A 23,979-nucleotide genomic window follows, 5' to 3' on the forward strand; every position below is an offset into this window, starting at 1 on the left:
ACGGGGGATCGAAAACTACCCCGAAGGGCACCGGAGCGCGTCGATCTTCGATGCGGTGTTGACTCTAACTACGCCGATCCCGAACGTAACAATACCGACGAAAATCTTCCGATATTAACTAACTTTCCGTTCCGAAACTCGGAGCGACAGGAACACGTCCGAACCCGATGGCGGAAAGAAAACAATCGAAGATGGAGTCGACGCCCATGCGCAATGGAGACAGAAGGAGGAGTCACTCGGTCCCGTGACTCGAAAGACTTCTTCGAAGAAAAACAACTTGTAACACTCCGACCCAACACCAGATGGCGAGCTATGCAGAACATGTGTATCTACAGCGACAGATGCCATCGAACACTTTATTACGAAAGAAAAAGAACTGTTCTTGCTTTTGGAAATAGAAATGTAAGGACTGGATTGAGCACAGGTTTGTTGTATATAATTTGCATGACATCTACAGGCCCTGAAAAATCTACTCCCTCACTTGCTACGGTGAGTCATATTTTATCAGGTCGAGCTATTTTGAGGACCTACTTGCCCCTTCTGGTCAGTTGACAAAGAACAGGTGTTCTGTTCAGTCAGGAAGTGAAGGAGCAAAAAAAGACGCTGTTAAATATTGTTATCTTGTCACGTTTGCTCTGTGTTCAGAGACAGAGGTCAAAAGTCAGTTTGTCTTCTTACAATTAATTTTCCTTCTGACTGCAGAGTTCCAGGATTTTGTAAGGTGAACTGTCTGACCTGTTGTACAAGGAATGAAAGGCTGTAGGGTGAAAGGTTTTCCCAAAACACAACATTTAAATAACTAAGTCAACTGTACAAATATTGCAAAATATATTTCAGTAGTTGTGAAAGCCCATTTTTGTACTTGTGTGATGAAAAAAATATTTTAATTAGTATGAAAGTAAATCAGAACACTTTACTTGGTGATGTGCGAAGGATAAATATGGTGTCTGAAACCTAATTTCCACATGTTGCACCTGGCCCTTTTTGCAGGGTCCTCCCCAGTCTTTTTGGTTCCTTCCTCCTAATGTTTCTGACCAGTTTTTGTTGGTTTTAGGACTCTGGGCACTTTACCACTGCTAAAACAGTGCTAAAGTGCATATGCTCCCTGTGTAAATTGTACTGTTGATTGGTTTATCCATGATTGGCATATTTGATTTACTGGTAAGTCCCTAGTAAAGTGTACTAGAGGTGCCCAGGGCCTGTAAATCAAATGCTACTTGTAGGCCTGCAGCAGTGGTTGTGCCACCCACATCAGTAGCCCTGTACCTATGGCTCAGACCTGCCACTGCAGTGTCTGTGTGTGCAGTTTTAAATTGCCAATTCGACTTGGCAAGTGTACCCCACTTGCCAGGCCTAAGCCTTCCCTTTTACTACATGTCAGGCATCTAAGGTAGTCCCTAGTTAGCCCCAGGGGCAGGGTGCAGTGTATGTTATAGGTTAACATGGGGGATGCCTTTAGATATCCTTAAAGCACAGAGTCCCTTTGAGATCAAATAAAAATGTGGAGTTTAGGGTCTCTAAACTAACAATTTTAAAATACATTTTTTAGTGAAGTTGGTTTTTAAATTGTCTGTTTGAAAACGCCACTTTTAGAAAGTAGGCATTTTCTTGCTTAAACCATTTTGTGATTCAGCCTGTTTGTGGATTCCCCGTCTGGGTCAGTTTGACAGTTGGGCTGTTCACACCTCTCCTCTAAACAGTGACACAAAGGGAGCTGGGGTGTAGCCTGCATATCCTGATGAGCCATCTGAGCTAGAGGGGAGGGAGGAATGGTCGTTCACACCTGAAAGGACTGTGCCTGCCCTCACACAATGCAGTCTCCGAACCCCTGGTGTGCGCTGGGGCCTGGCCTGGACAAGGAAAGATCTTGCAAACACTTGACACTTTGATTTGAAGTTTGCAAAGGCAGAACAGGGTATAAGAAGAAGACACAAAACCCCAGACTTTTAGAATCTTTCTGGAATCAAGAGGAACCCCTGCCCAGGAGAAGAACTGAAGAGCTGAATGAGCAGTACTGTCCCTTTGCTGTGTTGCTTTGCTGGACTGGCCTGCAGTTTCTGCTTCTGCCTGAAAAGAGAGCAAAGGGTGAACTTTGCTGTGTGTCCTGCTTGAGAAAGTTCTCCAAAGGCTTGGAGTAGAACTTGCCTCCTGTTGGAAGTCTCAGGGACACCAAAGATTTCAGTTTCCTCGACCTGCAGCACTTGGAACTGTGTGTTTTGTGCTGTTCAAGAGGAGAAACCACTGCGCTGCCGCCAACGAAGCCGCTGGCCGCACCGTGACCTGTCGACGCCACATGGAGTCGCATTGCCCCGCTTCGCACCACGGTGCTGGTCTCACCAACGCCATCATCAGACGACGTCACCGAGCCGCTGCTCGCACCGCGACCTGTGGGCTCCGCACTCCGGCATCGCCTGCTCACACCGCAGCCTGGGCCTCCCTGACAACGGCATTCTTGCTGACACCGGCGCCGCTGTCTGCACAGTGGCCCATGGACACCGCTCTTGAGGAGCACGAAGCACTGTCCCATCCTGCACTGCAATCCCGGTTCACCACGCCAGCACCATCGACTCTAGTGTCGTCACCAGGCATCCCTGCCTGCACCATGGGCTCTGGACACCGCTCGTGAGGGTCACAAAGCACCGTCCCGATGGTTTGGGCCTACCGACGACAGCACTTCCGCAATGACGACGCGGGTGCCTGCACTGTGACCTGTGGACACCGCACGTTGCACTGCCCCCGCTTCACACCACAACAGACACCTGTGGATGCCGTCACTGAGCCGCTGCCTGCACCGTGACCTGTGGGCACTGCACGTCGCATCGTCCCACTTTGCACTGCAGCCCGACGCCATCCATGCCAGCGCTCCTGACTTCATCAGCCCGGAGCTCGATCTGCAACGCGTGTGACTTCAACGGCCCAGACAACTCCTGTACCGACTCTGGAACCGACACCGCAACGTCAGCAACACCGCTCTCCGGAGATCACTGCGAGGATCATGACGCCCTATAAATCCAAGGTACTGTTTGCTGGTCTTCCTGACACCGTAGCTGGCCCGCGACGCTGCGGCCGGCCTGAACTGTTGGTTTTGTTGATCACGACACTGTGATAGCCCCAGGTGGAGCTTTTGACTTCAAGGAAGTGTATTTTTGAGTAAATCTTGCAGAATTCATACTTTTATTACTGTATATTGGATTTTTATTGTATTTGGTCTTGTTTTAAATAGATAAATATAGTCAATTTTTCTAAAACTGGTGTGGTGTCCTTTTGTAGTGTTGTTACTGTGTGTTATGTGCAAATGCTTTACACATTGCTTCTGAGATAAGCCTAACTGCTCATGCCAAGCTACCAAGGGGGTGAGCGAGGGTTATCTGAGCAGGTATCTCCCTTATCCTGACCACAGTGAGGGTCCCTACTTGGACAAGGTGCAAACCGACTGCCAACTAGAGACCCCATTTCTAACAACACAGATTACAGTTAATACACTACATAGTTTTATCAGTAAAGCTGCAAGTTAGTGAGACATTTGGACATTTCTTAGGAATTTAGTAATTTATTAAAAGTGAGTGTTTAAACAAACTGAGAAAAACTCCTGCTCAAATGTGATGCTATTAGTAAACTAAGAGGCAAGTCATGGATCATGTGTCCCCTATATGTGGGCTAGATTCTTTTTATACTTGGGAGAAAATATTTAGTCTATTTAATCAAACCAAAGTGGGTTTTTGCACAGCAGACCTGCTGAGCTCAAATATTTCAAGGTGCACTCAGATGTGAGAATGAAGAAAAAAGGTGACTGTGTAGACTAAAATATTTCCCTAGAATCACACAATTTGAAACCCATTTATGGGTAAAGTACATTACATTTAGGTCGAGTAAATTATTCAAGTTACTCGACCTGCATGTCTAGTAACATTTTTATGAATCTTCAAAGCCTGATCTAGCAAGTTCTAGCCTTGTCATTTGAGGTTGACTCTTGCCCATTCAAAATAATAATCCACTTTCCTACAACATTAATTACTTTATTTGCACTTTGTTTCAGAAGAATCATCACAAACTGCATTTTCAAAAAGTATGGATTTTTTGAAGCACTGCAATTTTCCATTCCAAGTTCAAAGGCATTTATCTTTTGCTGTGATCAAGTAAGTTATCACTAATGAGATAGTTCTTGTAGTTCATTAAGTAGATTATTATTCATGGATATGTTATCAGTGATGAATTACATTTCATAAATCACTATCAACCCTAGATTAAGTTATGCCAAAATCTTTTCTGGCAGTAAAATCTTATATAACATGCAGACAGAGCGCTACATTTTAGTCATTCATCAACATTCACTTGAGTCTTATTAGCAATCAGAAAACATTGTCAGTCGTGAATCCTTTTTTACGTGCCAGCTACCCTCAGCTGCAGTGACAGATACAACACTTTAGACTATCTCCCGATAGATAAATTCCTGTACAGAGGCCCTAATCCATGCACTCCTCTGACATATATGACTCCCATAATAGTGAATGACCAGGAATCTGATGCTGCAAGTGTTTTACCATAATATAAACATACCATGTTCTTCTGTTACAGGATGGTTTTCTTTGTAAGGTGGTACTGGGTCAGGGCGACTTGGAAGAATCTTTTGCTCCCCATAAAGCTTCCTGGAACTGTCCTGGGAGCTGGCAGGTTCATTAAAGATGTCCTGAGTAGAATTTGAATCAGAAAGTACCACAGCTGTGCTGTCTTGACTTCGCTCTGCAGAAAAGGGAAAAAATAGCTAAGATCATTGAATAATTTACCCATACCTTGGAAAGCTGTAAAAGAGTTTTAGAAATGATGGCTAGGGTAAATCATAGTATGCAACTGGAGATCTGCCACTGTTTTTGATGCGTTTCACTTTGGGATGTAATGCTTTCGTAGATGAAGAGCAGGTATTGACTCCACCAGTCTTCTGGTAACATACTTCCATTTTGTGAACGTTAACGTATATAGACATAAGGCAGAGAGACGAAGAAACTACTATACTAATATTAAGGGGAGCATAGAATAATTTTACCAATATTTGCTTCACAGATACCATGTACTTTTTCCTAAGTGAAACTTCATCTGGCAGTTACCAGCCACATTGTTAATGAATGAATTAAATCAACCATTAAACCAGACTTCCACTGTAAAAGGAAAGATTACATATGTGTAATTAGATTCAGTATCAGAGGAATTATATGCGCACAAATGTGAGATGTCCAGGAATTCATTTATAAAAAATGCTTTTAATTTGAAAAATGTTTATGAAAAGACTATGTAATTAAAAGAAGGAACTTTTTTTAAAGCAGCAAATTTAACCAAAACGGCCAATTAACCAAATATGGCACAAACATAGACTACAGAAAATATTTTTAAACGGAGAAAAGAGAAGTTAATGGTGCCCTTATACTAGATTGTGACAGTAAAAACTACCACTCAAAAAAATCCAGATGTTGCACTGACCTTTAATGGCAGAGTCAATAAAGCAGTTCATTTTTGGAGCTTAGAAGAGAAAGGATCCTCAAGTCCCAACTATGTTTCTGGTCTGTAAGGAGGTTGTGAGGTATTTTGGAAATCAACTATTGTACTCATGAATAAGAACTCTGATTGCAGGTAAGTAATCTTTCGTCTATCATGAGACCTATCTAGATAGTAATAAATAGTAAAAATTAATATTGGAAACACTCCATTAATGATAAAATGCTGTTTCGATGTACACATCTCTGGATTTTACTATGCTACATTTTTGAGCCCTTGTTATTACGTCTAGGATCTGAAGGGACAATAGTTTCAGCTTATATGGTCTTGGGAAAAAGGTCAGCACATTAATTAAACTCAAACTACAACAAGGCTTCGGAAAAGAAGAGGTATGTGTTTTTGTGAGAGACTTTTAGGGTGGAACACAGAGTACTGTTCTTAAGTGCATAGAACCAGAAGTAATTTTCCATCCCAACCAAACTTACAGCAATTTGGAATGTTACTTTCCGGGTAAATGCTTGAGATCAACATAATGCATGGCATGAAAAGGTGACCCCCATTTGCTTCCCTGCGATAATGCTTAAGCCCGACAGAGATGAAACTGGGAAAACGACTTTCCGAGTGGTATTAACAGGCAAATTAACTATAATAAATGTTAATTGAAGGCCAGAATAAGCCAGCAAGAGAAGATTAGATAGAAGTATCTCTCCAAAGCATGTTTTCAAATCCACATGCCTTTCCAGACACTTGAGATTTAGGAAATCCGTGTGGATAACATGTTTGGCTTCTTTTCTTTTAAGAAGTTCAAGCGACAATCAGGAAGGTTTGGGGTACTAATCCAAGGGATCAGGGTGAACTATATCAGGTTGGGGTGAAGGACTTCTATGACATTGGGGAGAGGTGATCAAAGCGTCTTGGAATTATTCTGTTTGGTTAGCCAGAGAGGCAAATCAAACCAGTCAGGGTAAATGATAACTATCCTTGTTGTGCACTGGGTTATTTTGATAGTCACACTCACTAGCAGAAAGATTGCATGAAAGACATATACAAATGTCCTCAACCAGTCTATCAGAAAATAATTTCCTCTGGAGCAATAATGTGAGCACATAGAAGCAAAGATGAAGCATTTTGCAGTTATTCTTATGGCAAATAGGCTGATAGCTTAAACAATTTAATTGGAAAGAACTTCATAGTGATAGCACCCACTTGTTCCCCTCCCAATATGTATGTGCTTGTACTTGTAGAGCATAAATATAGCTTAAGAGGTATGGAGAAGCAAATAGGGATGGGCTGCTCACTTTCTCTGCCCTAAAGCTCTGTAGACATACCACTTAAGCCACCCCACTGTTGATATTCCTTGCTAGCAACTAATGTCTGAACTTTGGAACTCATTACCCTATTTGTTGATTAATACATTAGGATGGTGTTTTCTGTTTGCTAGATAAAGAAGGAGAAAGCTGCTGAAAAAGATGAATTGGGAGCCAATGAACTGCTCTCAGCACCACCACGTTCATGCAATACTTCTACTCTGTCAAAAATGACTTCTCGAGCTTAGAGGCTATCCTTTTAGGCACCTCAACCTATGTCTAGTTATATCTGGCACAATGGTCTGGTTAAGTAGAATCTCTAGAATAAGATGCCCAGTAATCTGTCCTTCTAATGTCACCGCCCTGATAGAGAATGAGAGACACCTCATTCACATAAATCAGCCCATCCCAATTTCTAATTTTTTGGGATATTGGAAGCCCTAGTCGTTCCTTAACTAGGCTACTTGAGAAGCCTAGCATTCAGGACAACGAAGAAACCAGAGAGTCTGAAACAGATAATATATCCGATAATCAAGAAAAGAGTTACCTTCAGGAGATAGCACTTGTACTGGACAGACGACAGCCTGTGTCCTGAAGACCTTTCTGTATTAAAATGAGGACCAATGTAGTGAAGAATATTCAAGGTTGTCTGTAAGTCCTGCACTATCTTGTGAAATGAATTGTCCTTGAAAGTGTAGAGAGGCATACAATTCTCTTGTAACAGAGAGAAGCTGCCACCCTAACCATGCATTTAGAGAATGTACACTTGGCTGATTCTCAGCAGAAGGAAAGCACTTTGCCCTGTAAATTGTATTTCAAATGTTTAATTTATTGAGGCATCTGTCTCTTCCCAAACGGGGTTGCAAAAAGAGCACCCATGTACAATGATCGAACATACTCAATCTCCCAGATGTAAATGGGGAACGATTTGGTTCGAAGCTTCTAAATTTCTCTTGTTAACCAGTGACTTGGCTGTTGTGAACTTAAGTATGGGATGATGTCCCTTTGGTCCTTTAGCTCTACTGCTATCAGCAGCTTCAGGAGTCATAATCACTTTAGAAGGAGGTTGTCTGAAGAATAGCATAATCTCATTTTAAATCCATTCCACACAATAAGGATAATTCACGGATTGCTAGTAATTTTACATCATGCAAGGAGATTGTATAGTGCCATATGGTATTGTAACACTATTTAAACTATATAAAAGTGATAGGGCAGATGGGCAGTATGCTATTCTGTAGGTTGTGCACTGACTGGAAGAATGCAGATTTGGAGTGTGACCTATAAAAGAAGTGTTGTTCTGTAAAGTGTGGCATATGTGGGATGTGGTTTCATAGCATAGGTGATTTCCCAGACCTGTGCACTTAACATATTACATGCTGCTACACATTGGCATGTACTGGAGGGGAAGGTGGTAAGAAATAAGATGTTTATGCTGATAAAGAGTTGTTATATCTGGGTCAAAGGGAGTGGGAATGTAAGTGTGGTGTACACATAATATGTTTTGGTGTCACTTGTGGTAGGCAATGTCTGATCTTAGTAAATAGCTGCACACATGCACTTGTATGAGAAGTGAGACAAAAGAAGAGTTAGAGACAGCTGTGCACTTAGTCACACCTACCACCCACGAATAGCCATTTTACATCAATACTATTTCAAGCCATGAAGATAACTCAAACTATTTACTCTATTTCGACCCTTGAGACTCTAGATAGCCACATAATCATACCAAAGTCACTGAATCTAATACATCAGTTACATAAAATTACATCTCAATTAAAACATCAGTAAGAATATCATAGAAACTAATCAAAGAAATTTCCACCAGAACACTAGGTGCAAAAAAAAATAATCTTGGATCTTAAATACCATGGTCTTTTATTGAATCAGTAAATGTTCAGATTGAATGTCTTTGCCACAAGCCTACAAAGCTGTTGCGGATAAAGTAACCATTACCATGCTCTCACTGGGCCCAACCCAGGAAGATGATTTAAGAGGATGCACGTTAAATATCATATCTTAAAGGGGCATATTTGTAGTCAATACTGCCATAGTTTGCAATTCCTCAAATAATAGTGCTCCTGCAACACTGTCTTATTTTGGATCAGGTATCCAGTGGTGTTCAGCAATCTATTGTTCAGAGTGAACCTGGGTCATCGTTTCTACTCCATCTGGGTCTTGCGCAGGTCCTTGTGCTGCAATGGCAGCAGCACCTTGAAACATATGACTCATTCATTAAAAAAGAAGATATGGGTATTTGGCATCTCCTGAGCTGCTGCAGATCTTAGAAATGACAACAGCCTGGTACCAATATGTACCATGGCTTCTGGCACTGCTGGAGGCCCAGCTCTAAGTCAGACTGCTGAACACGACTGTAAAGACTGACTTGTAATGAACGACTACAGGAAAGCTGCCATAAAAGAGCCCAGACACACTTAATCACTCCTCCCAAATCACCATCTTAAACAAAAGTCTTCCAAAACAGAGATACAGAGAATGGTAAATATGCCAGCATATAAGCAACTGGTCAGAGGAGCTTGGTCCACTGGAAGTGAAACATGTGGGTGTGATCATGAGCTCTATTCTATTACTGGTTTCCTTATGTGGCAAGACGCCACCATGCACTTTTAGACACATCTTCTATAATCTAGGTTTCACACTGAAGCTGTAGGCTACAACTTACCTTATAGCTACACTACCCTGCGAAGGAAGCAAAGAATGGAAACTCTGCAACAATTGGCTAAGTTACTACATCACTCCAGCCTGGTGAGCGCTTGACTGACTAACCCTGACCAGACATTCTGGCTTCAGGTCACTCTTTATCACCCACAGAGCTATTTACAGAACAAGCCCAACCTTTATCCATATGAAGCTAGAAGGATTCTCACTAGAAGATTCCAAAAAAACAAGCACAAATTATCAAGGCAATTAAAACATTATAAGCCTGTAAGGTCCCAGGACCGATAGCTACACCCAAACCTTTTATAAAATGTTCTGGCCCACACTTGCAGGAATTCTGACTAAGACCTATAAATAGATGGCCAAATCAGGAATGGTGACCCCATTAATGACAAAGGAAGGATTTCAGCCCTGCAGAGGATAGCGTTTTGTATCAGCCAATCTCTATATTAAATGTGGATGCAAAACTCTACACCAATGATCATAGCCACTCATTCCCAACATCTGATAAACTGATCCATGTATCTACCAATTTGGCTTTATCCCCAAAGACAGACGGGCAAATAAGAAAAAAAACTATTAATATATATGATCGATACAACAATAAGAGCAACAGAAGTGGGTTACTCCTGTCACTCAATGCTGAAAAAATATTCAACAGAGTTGATTAAATTTTCTGAGGGAGTCCATGATCAGCAGAGATTTGAGTGACAGGTTTACAAAAATATAAATGACTGGACAAGTAAATCCTACTGCTAGTATTAGGGTCAGTAGTTAAGATAAGATGGTGGTGGTGGTGGTTACTGGGTGAGGGATAAGACAGGGGTGTCTTTTGTCGATCCTCCTCCTCGCCCTTCATCTAGAGCCACTGGCATAAACCATAAGTAACAAGTATCCAGGGAGTAAAAGTAGGTAAACTAGGTATCACTCTTTACAGATAATATCCTAGTAGCTTACCAGAGCCAACATAATCATTTTCCCCTTGAAGAGGAACTAAGAAGCGTTAGCGCAATTCCGGATTTAAACCTAACATGACCAAATACAAAACACTAGGACTGAACATCCCTAAAGCCAACAAAGACCTGCTTAAAGCTAACTCATCCTTCATCCGGAGTAGGTCCAGCGTCAAACATCTCGGAATCCAGATAGGGGCTCACAAAAAATGGTATTCACAATGAAAACCTCCCTCCTCTTTTGAGAGAAATACAAAGACCACCAATCTGTAAAGTTGTAGTGCAGGGCTCTGTGAGAGACAAAGAGCGGCAGCAGATCCAAGTACAGAGGAGTTTGGATAGAGGAGTGTCCATCGTAGTATGAGTTAATTAAATGCTGAATAGACTCCTAGGTGAAAATCCTGGAAAATGTGAAACCAACTTCTTACAATTGGACTAAGTCCATTACCTAGAGAGGGACTCTCATTTCTGTATATTGAGTTCTACACTTTATAGCCATACATGCACAATGCCAGAACTGCAGGCTATGAGTAGACACCGATAGTATTGAAATCTGTGCCCACTGGTCACTAATTCAGTTGTGCAATACACACTGAGTTATCTTACTACAATATATAGTTTCAAAAAAAGATAAGATGAAAATATTTTCAAACACAAGGAAAGGAGACAGAGGGCCCACTGCCATAAATCCTGATCTAAATGTGAAATATGGCTTTAGGGCTCTTGTAGACTACCTTCGGCATTTATTCAGCTGCAGGAAGAAACATCAACATTTAACTCCTATTAAAATTCACTCAGAACGGAGAAAAGGACAGCGTGCAAGATGCGCAGTTCATCAGGTTTGATTTATAAGGGATACATAAACTAATTCAAAAGGAGACAAGTAATAAAGAAAATATGACTTAACTAAAGTCTATCTATTTATCCCTACATATGTATGCCTCTCTAAACATGTATCTCTGTATCTATATCTCTCGTTCTCTCTCCATAACCACTCACACAAAAAAAACTCTAGAAGAGAAGATATATCTAGTCTCTATTGCGGAGAATATTAGACTTATCTGGTGGTAGACTCTAAAAGAATGAGAGCATGGGAGAGGGCTGTTCTATCCAGTCTCAGGCTTAGGCCTCAGACTACAAAAGTCAATGTGACATGGTAGCGTCTCTGTGCACCCCAAGTGTTAATGTGACATCAATCTGTGAATCTCTGAGAAGGAAGTAATCTGATGTCCTTAAAGTCCTTTCACAAAAAGGCCTGCAACGATTGAGCTTTGTGCAAGTTAGGTAATATCTTGTGCTTATTCCCAGGTTTTTTGGATAACATTTCCAACTTACCTACTTATTCAACGTACAAACAGATTATCAAATCTAACCTTTTGATAAACATGATTTTCTTCAAGGTCCCATTTTGCACGGAAGTGAACCCACACTACAGACCTTATGTATGTATTAAACCCTACAAATTCATGCTACATGTGCTACTAACCCGAAAATACACAAACAAGTGCCCTTGCCTACCAAAGATAGAAGTTGCCATTTTATCCATGATCTCAGAATGTCATACTACTGATGCAATGTAAAATAAATCAAAAAGCAGAAAGAATGCCTCTACCTTCAAGACTTTCATGCATGCTTCCTTGCAGTGAGAAGCAATTAGTTGGGAAAAAGTCAGAACTTTCCTCACTCCAAACAGGACAGCCAAGCTTGCCCAGATACATTTCCCACTTCAAACAACATTAGTCAACATACACACAACACTGACAATCTGAAATTGATTGCATTGCTATGTGATCCTTAACATCAATACTTCTTCCTTCTCCAAATTCTAAGAGCAAAATTTGCATCTCTAAGAGACCATGGAGAAATAAGTGTGGCATATTCAACTTTTTGTTACCTACAACAAATTGGCCTTTTTGGAAAACCTTGCCATGAAAAAACACAATCGAAAACTTTTTGCATTACAGCATTGTAATTTAGAGGCATTTTAGTGCAGAAAGTTTTCGCCTTACAGGTCACTTTGGTTTCCGTACCACTATTCTGTCCCGTTTAGAAACGTGTAGGTGGACGCCCTCTTAGTGAGATGTGTAAAAAAGTACCACCTTGGTTAGTGTACAGCATTATTGCCCGTGTTAATACAGATGCATTAATCTCTCTATGGAGCAATCAAAAGTGAAATGATGAATCACCACCAAATCACGTCTTCCCAATGATTAGGGCACCTCCATGTGCTGGCAGTAGAGAGATCGGGGACTGTACCGTCCGGTGTGGGCCGATGACGGTGTTTTTTACATTTGGCGTAATCGTGGTCAATCGGAGAGGCTGTGTAAGGTGGAGATGTCAGACCTGGCCCAGAAGATGAGGGTAGAGACGTCCCAGGGCCTGGCATGGTCCCAGCCGAAGAGTGAGAATCTTCATCCATCATGCACACCTTGTCCCTGCAGAGAAGGGGAAAAAAGTAGGTCAGACAAGGGAAATGATAGAAATAAAGGCATATTTAACTGAGGTATAAGGCTCACTTACATACCTGTAACAGAAAGCATCCGTTGTGGAAATGTCCTACAAGAATCAAATGCTTAGACCACATCCTATTTTGAAGGGAATGACTTAGAACACTTTGCAACATTTTTGGGTGGCAGGCATTCAGTTTGTTTGTTTCAATAGGTACATATTTCTTTATATATTTAACTATGAAATATATTGCTCCTGTACCACATGAAGATTAATGTACTTTACAAAGAAAACAGAATCAAGTACTGACAGTGAAATTAGAGCAGGCCTCAAAAAATATATTTGCCCAGTGGCTATTGTGAGTCAAGCTACTGGCCTGTTTTGGCGAGAGAGCTTGAGCTGGCAAAGAACAGGTATTCTGTTTATTCAGAAAGTGAATGAACAATAAGATGTCTTTAAATCTTGTTTTTATCTTGTGACATTTGCTGAACATTCAGAGACAGAGGTCAAATGTCAGCTTATGTCTTCTTAAAAAGTGCTAATTATTTTATGTTGGAGATTAGTTTTTACTTTTCTTTCTCTGGCTGCTATGTTCAGATATTCTGCAACATGAACTGTCTGACAATCATGCTGGGGTACAGGGAGTGTGAAATAAAAAGCTGCAGCCTGTCAGTTTTTCAAACATAACATTTAAATAGCTTGTAAATGAACTAAACAAATATTTCAAAATATATCAGCAGTTAGGAAAGTGCATTTCTTGGAATTTTGAAGTGTGATAAAAACCAAGATTTTATTAGGACCCAAACAAATCAGAACGCATTATGTGGTGATTTACAAATGCTAAGTATTTTCTTAGACCCTATTTTCACACATTATCATTTGTACGTTATGTAGGTTAATAAGTAAAACTGCATTTGAGTGGGTGGGGGCGCTGCCAACCGTGGAAAGATGGCAGATGCAATTTATGGTAGCTCCGGCCTTGACCCACGATTCGCTGCCATCCAACCATATCCTGACATTGGGCCACCCCCATAGTAGGGCGGTGTGGCGAGCTGAGCCTGAGGACCCTGGGGATAACTTTGTCGAACCGTAGAACCGTGGCAGGCCATAGCAACCTGCTGCACTCTCCTGAGGTGCGAGATCCCCGGTGTGGAGCTGGGTGAGGGGCCTCGCCTGATGGGCTGACAAACTTGAACGGAGCTAGTCAGCGTGACGGGTCGTCTCTGCAGGTCTTGCGGACCTCCCGTCCCGGTAACGACAACCAGACTGCGGCCCACTCCTGGGAAGGAGCAGAGCGAGGAGAAGGCTGCTGACACCCTGCTTGGCACACGCAGCGTTCTTTGTTGTTGGAGGCCTCTTCAGGCTTTGTGCTGGTGAACTGTTTTACTGGCACTTGATCCACCTGGAAGGGCAGGGGACGTAGGACTTGGGCAGCAGCAGTGAGTTCTGGCAAGCAGTCGCTGGAGTCACTGAGTGTGGTGTGAGGGAGGACTGGGGTCACGCTCACTCCTACCCACACCCTGATGACGGCAGAGGAGGGCCCCCCCCTTCCAGAGTGAAGAGGGGTGGGGTCACTTGCCCTCAGAGTGCCTCAAAGTGCCAGCTGTGACTGAGGACTGCGCATGCCCCTCTCCTCACCTGCCATCCTTGCAGCCACGAGAGGCAAGTTACATATGTCGGTGAGCGCCGACACACAACGTCTTGCAGATCCTATGGTGTCATGACGAGGGACCAAGATTAGCGGCGGTCGACCTCCTGATGCCTAGCACTCAACCCCTGGACTACACATTACAGAGGTGACTTGTGTTTGATCAGTGATTCCAATTATTGCCTACGCCCTTTGCCCTCCTCAAGTAGTGTCCTGGTGGTCGGTGGTGACCCTAGCACGACGAGCGATCCCGCTGGTACCCCTCTGTTTTTCTCCTTCATTCTCATTGGGTCTGCACACATCTATTGGTGCGCCTCCTTTGTAATGGGTGAACATTGGGAAGCATAGGCGAGACAGAGGACACATTCACTGGGTCGTCAGGGAACGTGATCCCCAAGGCAGAGTGTGCATGAAGGTGAGGATCCCTCCCGACAGATAAACTGGATAAAATATTAGCAGCTTTAGTAGATACCAGACAAGACTTGTGCACCAGAGGCAACGCTGTGGCAATTTTAATGGGCCTGTTGCATGAGGATCATAAAAGGCTGTTGGGATGAGTCACCTAGACAGAGTGCACCCTCAAGGAGATGCAACCCACGGTCACAGACCATGAAAGCCAAGTCAGCACCTTGGTGACCAGGGTGCAGGAGCTGGAAAACTGAGCAAAGGATTCTGAGGAACACTCCAGGTGCAACAATCTCCAGGGTGTTGGATTTCCAGAGGGGGCGGAAGGCCATGATCCTGTCTCTTTCTCTGAAAGATGGCTTGCCAGGTAATAGCTCCGGTGACCCTTTCCCCACACTACCGGGTGGAGTGAGCGCACAGAGTACCAGCACATAGGCCATCTTTTGAATTGCCTCCCATACCCCTTGTGATCCATCTCTTGAACTTTCAGGACAAGGAAACAATCCTGAGTGCTGTATGCACTGCAGACCCCACTCAATAGGAATATGCACGTATTTCCCTCTTACTGGATTATATATTGAGGGTGCAGAGTAGGAAGGCCTCTTTCTTGGAGGTCAAAAAATGACTGAGACACCTACTCTCTGTTGTTCCCAGTGAAGCTGAAAGTCATAGCCAATCAGACCAGTTATGTTTTTTTTTTACAGAACCTACCAATGCCTGGGACTGGGTGGAACAACGTCGCTATGAATCCTCCAACCGGACAAATCTGTCACAACGACCTTACACGGAGAGGAGAGGGGGGAAGGGGATGTAGGCAGCAAGGTTGAGATGGCATGGTGCCGCATGCAAAGGGGGCTCCCTCCCTGGCACAGGCACAGGACCAGCAATAGCGCACACTAACGGCTGTAACACCTAGCGTCAGAATAGCACCCCCCCTTTCCCTGGAGCTCACTGAGGATTCACTGTCAGACTCTGGCTTGATTGCCTTGTTAAGCAGCCACTCTTAAACGGTCATTCTGAATGTCACCTCACAAACTACAGATTTATTGGCTTAACTCTCTTTTTATAACACTGAAACATGCATGCTTGTGTGGATTTGGGCTTTCTGTACCTCTCTCCACATCTGGCACCTCCTTGGGTCTGTTCATCCCTACACTGGCGTCTTTTTTCCATGTAGTATATACAGGTTGAGTAGGCTAAGAAGAGCACACCTGTCCAGATTGCGCTTAACTTCTACTTTACCTTATCAGGAGACTAGGTGTTGGTTCATGTTACCGGTCACTGCCCCTCACCAGACAATCTTCCTATCTTGTTAGTTGGAGACCTTCATGAGGTCTCCCTAACAGAGTTCCCATGCTATGGGTCTGTTTGTTCACTGAATGGGTACTAGACACTCTTGCGCTAACCCTGGAAGGGGAGTTGGAGATAAAGTTAATCTTGCTAATGTTGGGAGGTCATGCATTACACACTTTATCAGCACTGGGTGCTGCCTATAGCTCACTCCTCTAATGCTCCATGAATAAATTACAAGTACTTACTTGTAATGTATGGGGAAATGGGGACAGCGCGTAAGCGACACTTAGTCCAGCAATACATAATGCACTGCAACACTCAAATGACATTTCTTCACGAGACGCCCATGGTGGGGGAGATGTCTGATTATAAAAATGATGCCGCAGGCAATTTTACTGTACTACACATTCTGGATTTGCCCGTGGGGCTTTAATTTGGATATGTCCGGCTGTTCCCTTCAAATGCACTGCCACAGAAATTGACCACGAAGGAAGATATGTGTTTAAAGAGGGACAGCTTTATGACCGCCGCTTCTGTTGGGCAGCATTTATGCATCAAATTTGGCCCAGCAAGCATTCCTGGCCCGTTTTACGGTTATCCTCACAAGTGGGAACATAATCCGTGGCTTATTGGCAGAGACTTTAACAGCATACTAGACTCAGTTATCGACCAATCACACCCCCAACTGCTGATTTCCCCTGCAGTAGTGACTGAGGCAGGACACAAGCAGTGGCTTGCCCATTGGTCGCTAATAGACGGCTGGTGCGAATTATACCTGGATGTAAAGAGCTACTTTAATTACTCCCTGATCCACGACCTATATGTGAGATTGGACCGTATTCTCTGCCATTCAGCTTTTCATGCAAGGGTGAAGACTAGGGAATATCTTGGTCAGATTTTTTCTGACCATAACCGTGCAGTTGTATTTGGAATGGGGAGCCGCTTGCCCCCCACCCCAACGTGGCGGTTTCAGTCAGTGATGTTGGAAGGTAGTATGTCTCGGGACTCGACCCAGGAATGCTGACTCAATTTATGGGGTAGAATTGGGGTACAGCAACATGCAGGCTCATAGAATGGGAGGTACTTAAAGTAATGCTCTGGGAACACTACATTAATGCTGTAGTAGAAGTAAGGGCTGATGTACAGAGAGAACTAGTCTCCCTAGCGCAGTTCCTCGGCATGCTAGAGGGGGAATCTTGTGCAACCCCTGCGGGTCACCACACACTTGCAGATGCCAGGGAACGACATGCCCAACTAGTCACTCAACTGTGATGTTTTGATTTCCCGGCTTACTAGGCTAGGATGCAGGCTGAGGGAGACAAGTCTGGTTGACTATTGGCCTGGCTGCTCTACAGTTCGAGCCCAATCACGCCAATCACTATGATTAATCGATTCCTGACTTTCACTGTCACTAGATCAGTTGGCCTGAGAAGACCCGCAGCTGCCCCTTACAGAACAGGAGCTTCTGGCATCCATCAGAGGGTCAGGTACAGGTAAAACTCCCGGCCTGGAAGGCCTTCCGCTTATGAAGACATTCTAGTACCCAAGTTATTGAAGGTATATCAGGCAGCCTTGAAGGAACATAGGTTACCTCCAACTCATTGCAAATCCCTCATATTTTTGTTGCTGAAACCTGAAAAGGCCCCACTTGAGCATCCTACCGTCCCTTGTCCATGTTAGGCACGAACTACAAAATCCTCAGTAAGACAATTGCTGGCCACCTCCGGAAACATATGCCCCAGCTAGTACACGCTGACCAAAAAGGTTTCATGCCTAATCATTTCACAACCCTTATTATCTGCAGGCTCTGCAGATTATTGGAAATGGCTCATCCCGATGACCGTACACTTCTTGCTTAGTGCTCGACCTACAGCGAGCATTTAATAGAGTGCACTGGGCCTATATGGTCGCGCTGGTCTCACGGTCTGGCATCACGGTGAGCTTGTTGCACCTCATCTGCTTATTTTACACAGTCACTATAGCCAGAGTTAAGATTGGCCAACTCATTTGGACTCTGAAAGAGATAAGCCTGGGAAAGCACAGGGATGCCCACTGTTGCTGCTCTTATTTGCGCAGGCAGTGGAGCCATTGGACCAGCACTTGTGGCACACTGGGGAGGACTGGGGTATCCAATTGGGGGGGATGAACTGGATGCAGTCTCCCTTTATGCAGACAATGTCCTTATCTACATCTGTGACATAAGGTAAGGACTGGGGAAAATAGAGGCAGCCCTGGCTGAGTTTCACAACACTTCATGATTGGGCATAAATTGAGCGAAGATGTGCCTGTTCCCTCTGAGCCGAGATTGTCCACCACACCACCTAATGGTGGGACTCCACATAGGAGCCTCACCAATTTTGCTGACTTGGGATTCGGATATACCATGCCCCCCAGGACATGATAGATGGCAATCTCTCTCTGGCCACTGGCTCCCTGAGACCGCAGCTTACATTCTGCTTACAGTACAGGGCTGGGTCTCCCCGACTAATATGGTAATGCTCCTCCAGTTCCTTTATTATTTTCACAATTTACGTCTCTACATACGAACTCCACCTTCCGCACACTACATGATATGATGCGCGCCTTCCTCTGGAACAGGGTGCGGCGATGTGTAGCACTTTGGAAGCTCCAAACGACTGGTTGACAGAGGGGGACTAGGGGCTCCTAACTTTGAGCATTATCATTTGGCAGTACAACCGCAATGGCAATCTTACGGTTGGCGGGTCAGAACTTGCACAAATTGTGTCTTCCCCAGTCTGATCGTGCAAGCGGTAAGATCCATTAGATGTTGCTGCCAAGAGGGAAACTCCCTCCACCCTCTAACAAACTCCTGACCAATGTGTACGCCAGCTATACCAGAAGCCTTTGACTCTCCATGACACACACACCGTACTCTCCTGAGATATGCATTAGTTCCTTACGCCCCCTCAGGGAACTCTTCAGGAGAGAAGGGATAGAGCTCTGGGAGGCAGAGGGAGTAGATACCCTAGGAGCACTATTCCAAAAGGCTGCCCTTATGTCCTTTGAGCAGCTCAGTGTGGACTATAATCTGCCCCTGGGTAATTTCTTATCTTATATGCTTTGCTGGCTGAACTGCAGCGCAACTGGCAGATTATAGACACAGGACCTGACACACCCTCTAGTTCATGCAATTCACATAATGGGTAATGGACAGTGCTTAATCACTTGGTTCAACCGAGCAATGGCTCAAATGCTGCATGACAGGCTACATTCCATCAGGCAGTATTGGGAACATGACGGTGGTCACGCCCTAACGTATGAAAGAGTGGGATAGTGTCCCTCTGTGCCTGCGTGGAGTGTCATGCAATGTGAAATTCCAGTACATCCAACACAACATATTACATAGAGCATACTTAACATCTGTGTCCTTACAGAGAATATATATCACAGTGCCTCAAATTGTCCCAGATGTGGTTCTCAGAATGCTGATATGGCACACATGTTTTGGACTTGTCCAGAAGCGCTATTGTTATGGCAGGCGATCACGGATGTTCTGACAACTCTCACGCGAGGGAGAATTTATGTAGCATGGAAATTGGCTTGCTGGGGTTATTCAAACGTAATAAGGCGGGAAGTGCTGTCAACCAATTTACAGACCTGTCCCTACTCATAACTCGAAGGGCCATTGCTATGAAGTGGAAAGATACTCGCTTCCCCGACTTGTCTCACTGGTTTGCAGCCACCTTGAAGTGGGGCAAAGCTGAGTCAGTAGCTCTTCATAGAGGGAAGGTTCAAAGCTCATGCAGAACTCCCATTTTACTGGAGTGGGAGCACATTACATGGGGATCCGTGATTGATTAAAGCTTTGCATGATATGCTGGGAAAAGAGATTGACACCCCCTTCTCCCCCTGCCTTACTTTAGAATCTGCTCTTTGGAGTCTTGCCTGATGCATCCTATCGGCCACTCTCTCCCTTTGGGAGTGGACTATGCTTACCTACTTACTGTATGCTTTGAACTGTTCGCTTGTACGCTCATAACCGGTGTCGAACCACTTTTATAGCCCATATGTGGTGATCTTATCTGATTGTACATGTTATGACCTGTCGAATGCAAAAGTTTGAATTAATGCTTGCTGATTCTGTAAAAACTGAACCAATGCCTCCTGCTACGACAAAGGCCGTTGCTTAGCATATTTAGACCCTTTGGGAACAAATGCAGTGATGTTAGTTACAAGTTTATACTGTCATGACTACATTGTGGTTTGTACCATTAGAATAACAATAAAAAGTGGTTTAAAAAAACTGCGTTTCAGTGGGAAATTCTGTGGTCATTTCAATCAAGAATATGCTAGTGTGCTACCACTGAATGCAGTGGTTATACATTTTTAAAGTGAGTTTTTAAAAATGAACTGAGGAACATTCTTGACGCTGCCCCAATGACAATGCCAGTAGTGAACTGAGAGGTAAGTGAGAGGTCATGTGTACCCTATAAGCGGGCTAGATTCTGATTAATAAATGAAGCATAAGTTTGGACTATTAAATTCAACAAACGAGTTGTTTGTATAACAGACAAGCTGATCTCACATATTTGAAGGTGAAGAAAAATTAAGAAAAAGATGGGTCAGTGAAATAATTTTTTTGCGTAGGGTCACACAATTTGAGACAGTTGGTGGGTCAAGAGCATTACAGTTAAGATGATTAGATTATTCAAGTCACTTGCCCTGCAGGTCTGGTAACGTTTTTATGTTTTTTTCCGAGGTATATAGAGGTAAAGGGAGAAAGCAGAAACCTATGTCAACAATAGCTCAAAAAGAGCTTAGAAGCAATATGGTTCTTTCAGGAAGAGGTAATAACAGTGTTATTTTTCATGTCTGCAGAGTGGGTTGAGTTCAGAACTCCAAAGATGGAGCATTCATGTAGACCATGGTAGCACCTGAGAGTGACTAGTTGTGGGCTAGGGCAGTTTTGAACCTCAGTGTTTCCAGACAGGGGTTTGCACTTCTGAGATCTCTTAGACCATTTGAAATAGTTAGTAATTTAGTCAGGTAGGGTGGTTTATTTTTGTGAGTGGCTTTACATGAAAGGCAGCAAACTTCAAACATGAGGTTTGCTTCAGCTGAGAGGTAGTGCAGCATGCTCAGCTTCAGGAAGATATTGAATTTTCTTATACATCAAAGGATTCGAGCTGGAGAGTGCCAAAGAGAATTGTCGATGCCAGCCAATAGGGTGTTGTCAAATGCAAGAAATGAACAAACACTTTGGTTGCTGTTCTCAGAGTGTCAGAAGTTGAGTCTTTATCTTCTTGATAAAGTGCTGATTAAGCTGTGTGGACAATGCAGGAAGTGAGTAATAAGAGTTGAATCTGATGCCATGTTCAAAGTCTTTCCTGTAGCAGAAAGCAAGATGACAAGTCATCCACATTTAGGTCACTGTGTAGCGAACAGCTGAAATAGGAATAGCTGTTCTGCTTCCTGACACTTCTGCTGTCCCACTTCATTCACTGTGTGCTGCAGACAGTTGCCCGCAGTTGAAGACCCATTGTCAGGCTTCGGATCAGATATGAGTTGAACTGCTGTGCTTGCACCAGCATACTGCCATCTTCAATTTCAGTCAAATCAAAATCTAGAATCTCACCACACTGCTTGGGCACCCATTGGTTTTCATCCCACTGCAGCCACACACTGCATAACTGCACTCACTGCAAATTGCAATCAGACAACTTGTTTAACAACATCAGCATTGTGACCATGGTAAACGAAAGCAATGGCATATGTGGAAGTGAGATTACTTCCTTCCTCTGCAAAAATTAAACTGATTAAATATTTGTATTGAATGAATTTTTATTTGCATGATTAATTAAAATCTTTGCAAAACACATTACATAAAAGTTCTCCTAGGCTACTACGGACTTGAAATCACAGTTCGTCATACAGTGCAAAAAGCTTGCAGAGCATGTCTATTATACATTAAAGTAAGTTATCTTAGACTATCGGAATCTAACAAGCATTTGCAACACAATAGATCTCGCATTTGCTTGAGTTAGAGCTACTGGCGCTGTAAATTCATAACTAGACTTTTCTTGCCACATTAATTGGCCAACCCTGGGGGCGTGGCCAAGATGGAGACCGGAGCGGCAGCATAAACTGCAGCTCCGATCCCTGGCCCATACAATTATCCTGATTATAGCACTCTAGCCCCCCCTCCGTGGGGCGCGTGTGTCGCCTGGGGGGCCGTTCGGGAGCCGCGCCGCTGCCCGAGGCCGGGAAGCGGAGGAGAGGCGAGGAAACACTGAAAATCGCCACCATCCGTGAGACGCGGCGGGCGTCTGGCCGACCGCGTTCTCTTTCCGCCCTGTGCACACCGTAGGATCCTTCGAGCCCCGCTGCTGCTGCCTTTGCTCGATGGGACCGGAGCTGCGGACCGCCGGCGCCTGCGCCTCATCCGAGGTGCAGGGATTTTAAATTGTCCCGGGGGCCTGACTGGCGATAGCGGCGCCGCCGGGGCTCTCCCTTCGGCGGCGCCGCCCCTCCTCCCTCGCGACCTGCCGGAGCGGGTTTACCTGGATGCCGGCTTTGAGGGGAGACGGCCGCGGGTGGTGCCGGTGCCCCGGCTCTCCTCCCGCTTGCCGGGGGCTGCCCCGGGCGTCGCTGCCGCCGACCTGGTGTTCACCGCCCCTCTTCCCTCGCATCCTACCGCAGCGAGGTCGACTGGACACCATTTACTGACGGAGACGACGGCGAGTGGAGCTGGAGTCCCGGTTTCCCTCCTGCTTGCTGTGGACCACCCTGAGCAACGCGGCCGGCCCGGAGGTCGGACCGCACACAAAACTCAGCTGCACGGCCAAACTGATTGCGACCGCCATTTTTTTTTTTTTTTTTTTTTTTATTGACATTTACCCCGGCGGTTCAAACAAGGTAGCGGTGCATCCTGGAAGATACGGCACTGCATTGTAATAGTATACTGGAGGAGGTACTTCAAGACGTGGTCGTGCAGTGTGGCGGTTCAGTGTCGTTCTCACGCCCGGCGTGGCTCGTGGGTGCTGGCTTGCAATTTCAGGCCCACTGTTCCTATGGACGGGTGGTTTGTACTGGATAATCCGCTGTGATAGCCCAAATATGATGCCTTGACAAAGTCCGTTTCGCCGACGTGCAGCTTCCTCACAGCAGTCTCTATTATTCAGCTCCCCTTACACCAACGAATCGCGCCTCACCTCAGGAGGGGTGAGGTAACAAAGATAGTAATAAAGCGGACATCGGACCCGGTTGATTGCAAGAGGTGAGCCTTTCGGCAACTTTTATTGAGTCGCAGCGAGCTGTTGTGCTGGGTCTTCGCCCTGAGCCCTAAAACATCCGGTACAGCTATAACCTTTAACAACTCCGTAGTGGCTCGTCTTCAGCACAATAGCACCAGGAACCTTTATCAGTGTCATAACCTTTAGGCTGTGTAAGTAGTAGTCAACGCATTAGACTACTAATCTCTAATATCATTGTCCTGCCTCACCCGTCCTCAATATCCAGGCCGAACTGGTGTAACGCCTGACTCGGCTGTACACACCACTGCGTATTCACTTGTTGGTCTCGCGCCTTCGTATTCCTGCACCTACCAAATGGTCAAGCCAAAGACCCCACGTGCACCCCCTAGCAAAATGGACCATACTACTTCATCCCCCTCAGAGGCCCACTCTACCACGCAAGTGACCTTGGAGAAACTGGAACTTACCCTGCAATCACATACTTCGCAATTCGATAAGATACTGCAAGCTATTCTAGACACTAGATCCACCCTGGAAGCTAAAAT

General features: G+C 44.5%; 1 protein-coding gene across 6 annotated transcripts in view; it reads right to left on the minus strand.

Moving 5' to 3' along the window:
* CABIN1 (calcineurin binding protein 1) overlaps positions 1-23,979 on the minus strand; it is a 1,028,293-nt gene that overhangs the window by 511,519 nt on the left and 492,795 nt on the right. For 4 of the 6 annotated variants that reach the window (XM_069215153.1, XM_069215154.1, XM_069215151.1 and 1 more), the window contains exons 26-27: positions 12,683-12,861; positions 4,558-4,740 (exon numbers count right to left, since the gene is read on the minus strand). In XM_069215153.1, coding sequence (XP_069071254.1) covers positions 4,558-4,740; positions 12,683-12,861 — 362 coding nt within the window. The remainder of the gene's footprint in view (positions 1-4,557; positions 4,741-12,682; positions 12,862-23,979) is intronic. The other 2 variants (XM_069215155.1, XM_069215156.1) reach the window with 1 other exon arrangement.

Source organism: Pleurodeles waltl, chromosome 11 (assembly GCF_031143425.1).
Source record: "Pleurodeles waltl isolate 20211129_DDA chromosome 11, aPleWal1.hap1.20221129, whole genome shotgun sequence".
In the NCBI taxonomy this organism is placed as follows: Eukaryota; Metazoa; Chordata; class Amphibia; order Caudata; family Salamandridae; genus Pleurodeles; species Pleurodeles waltl.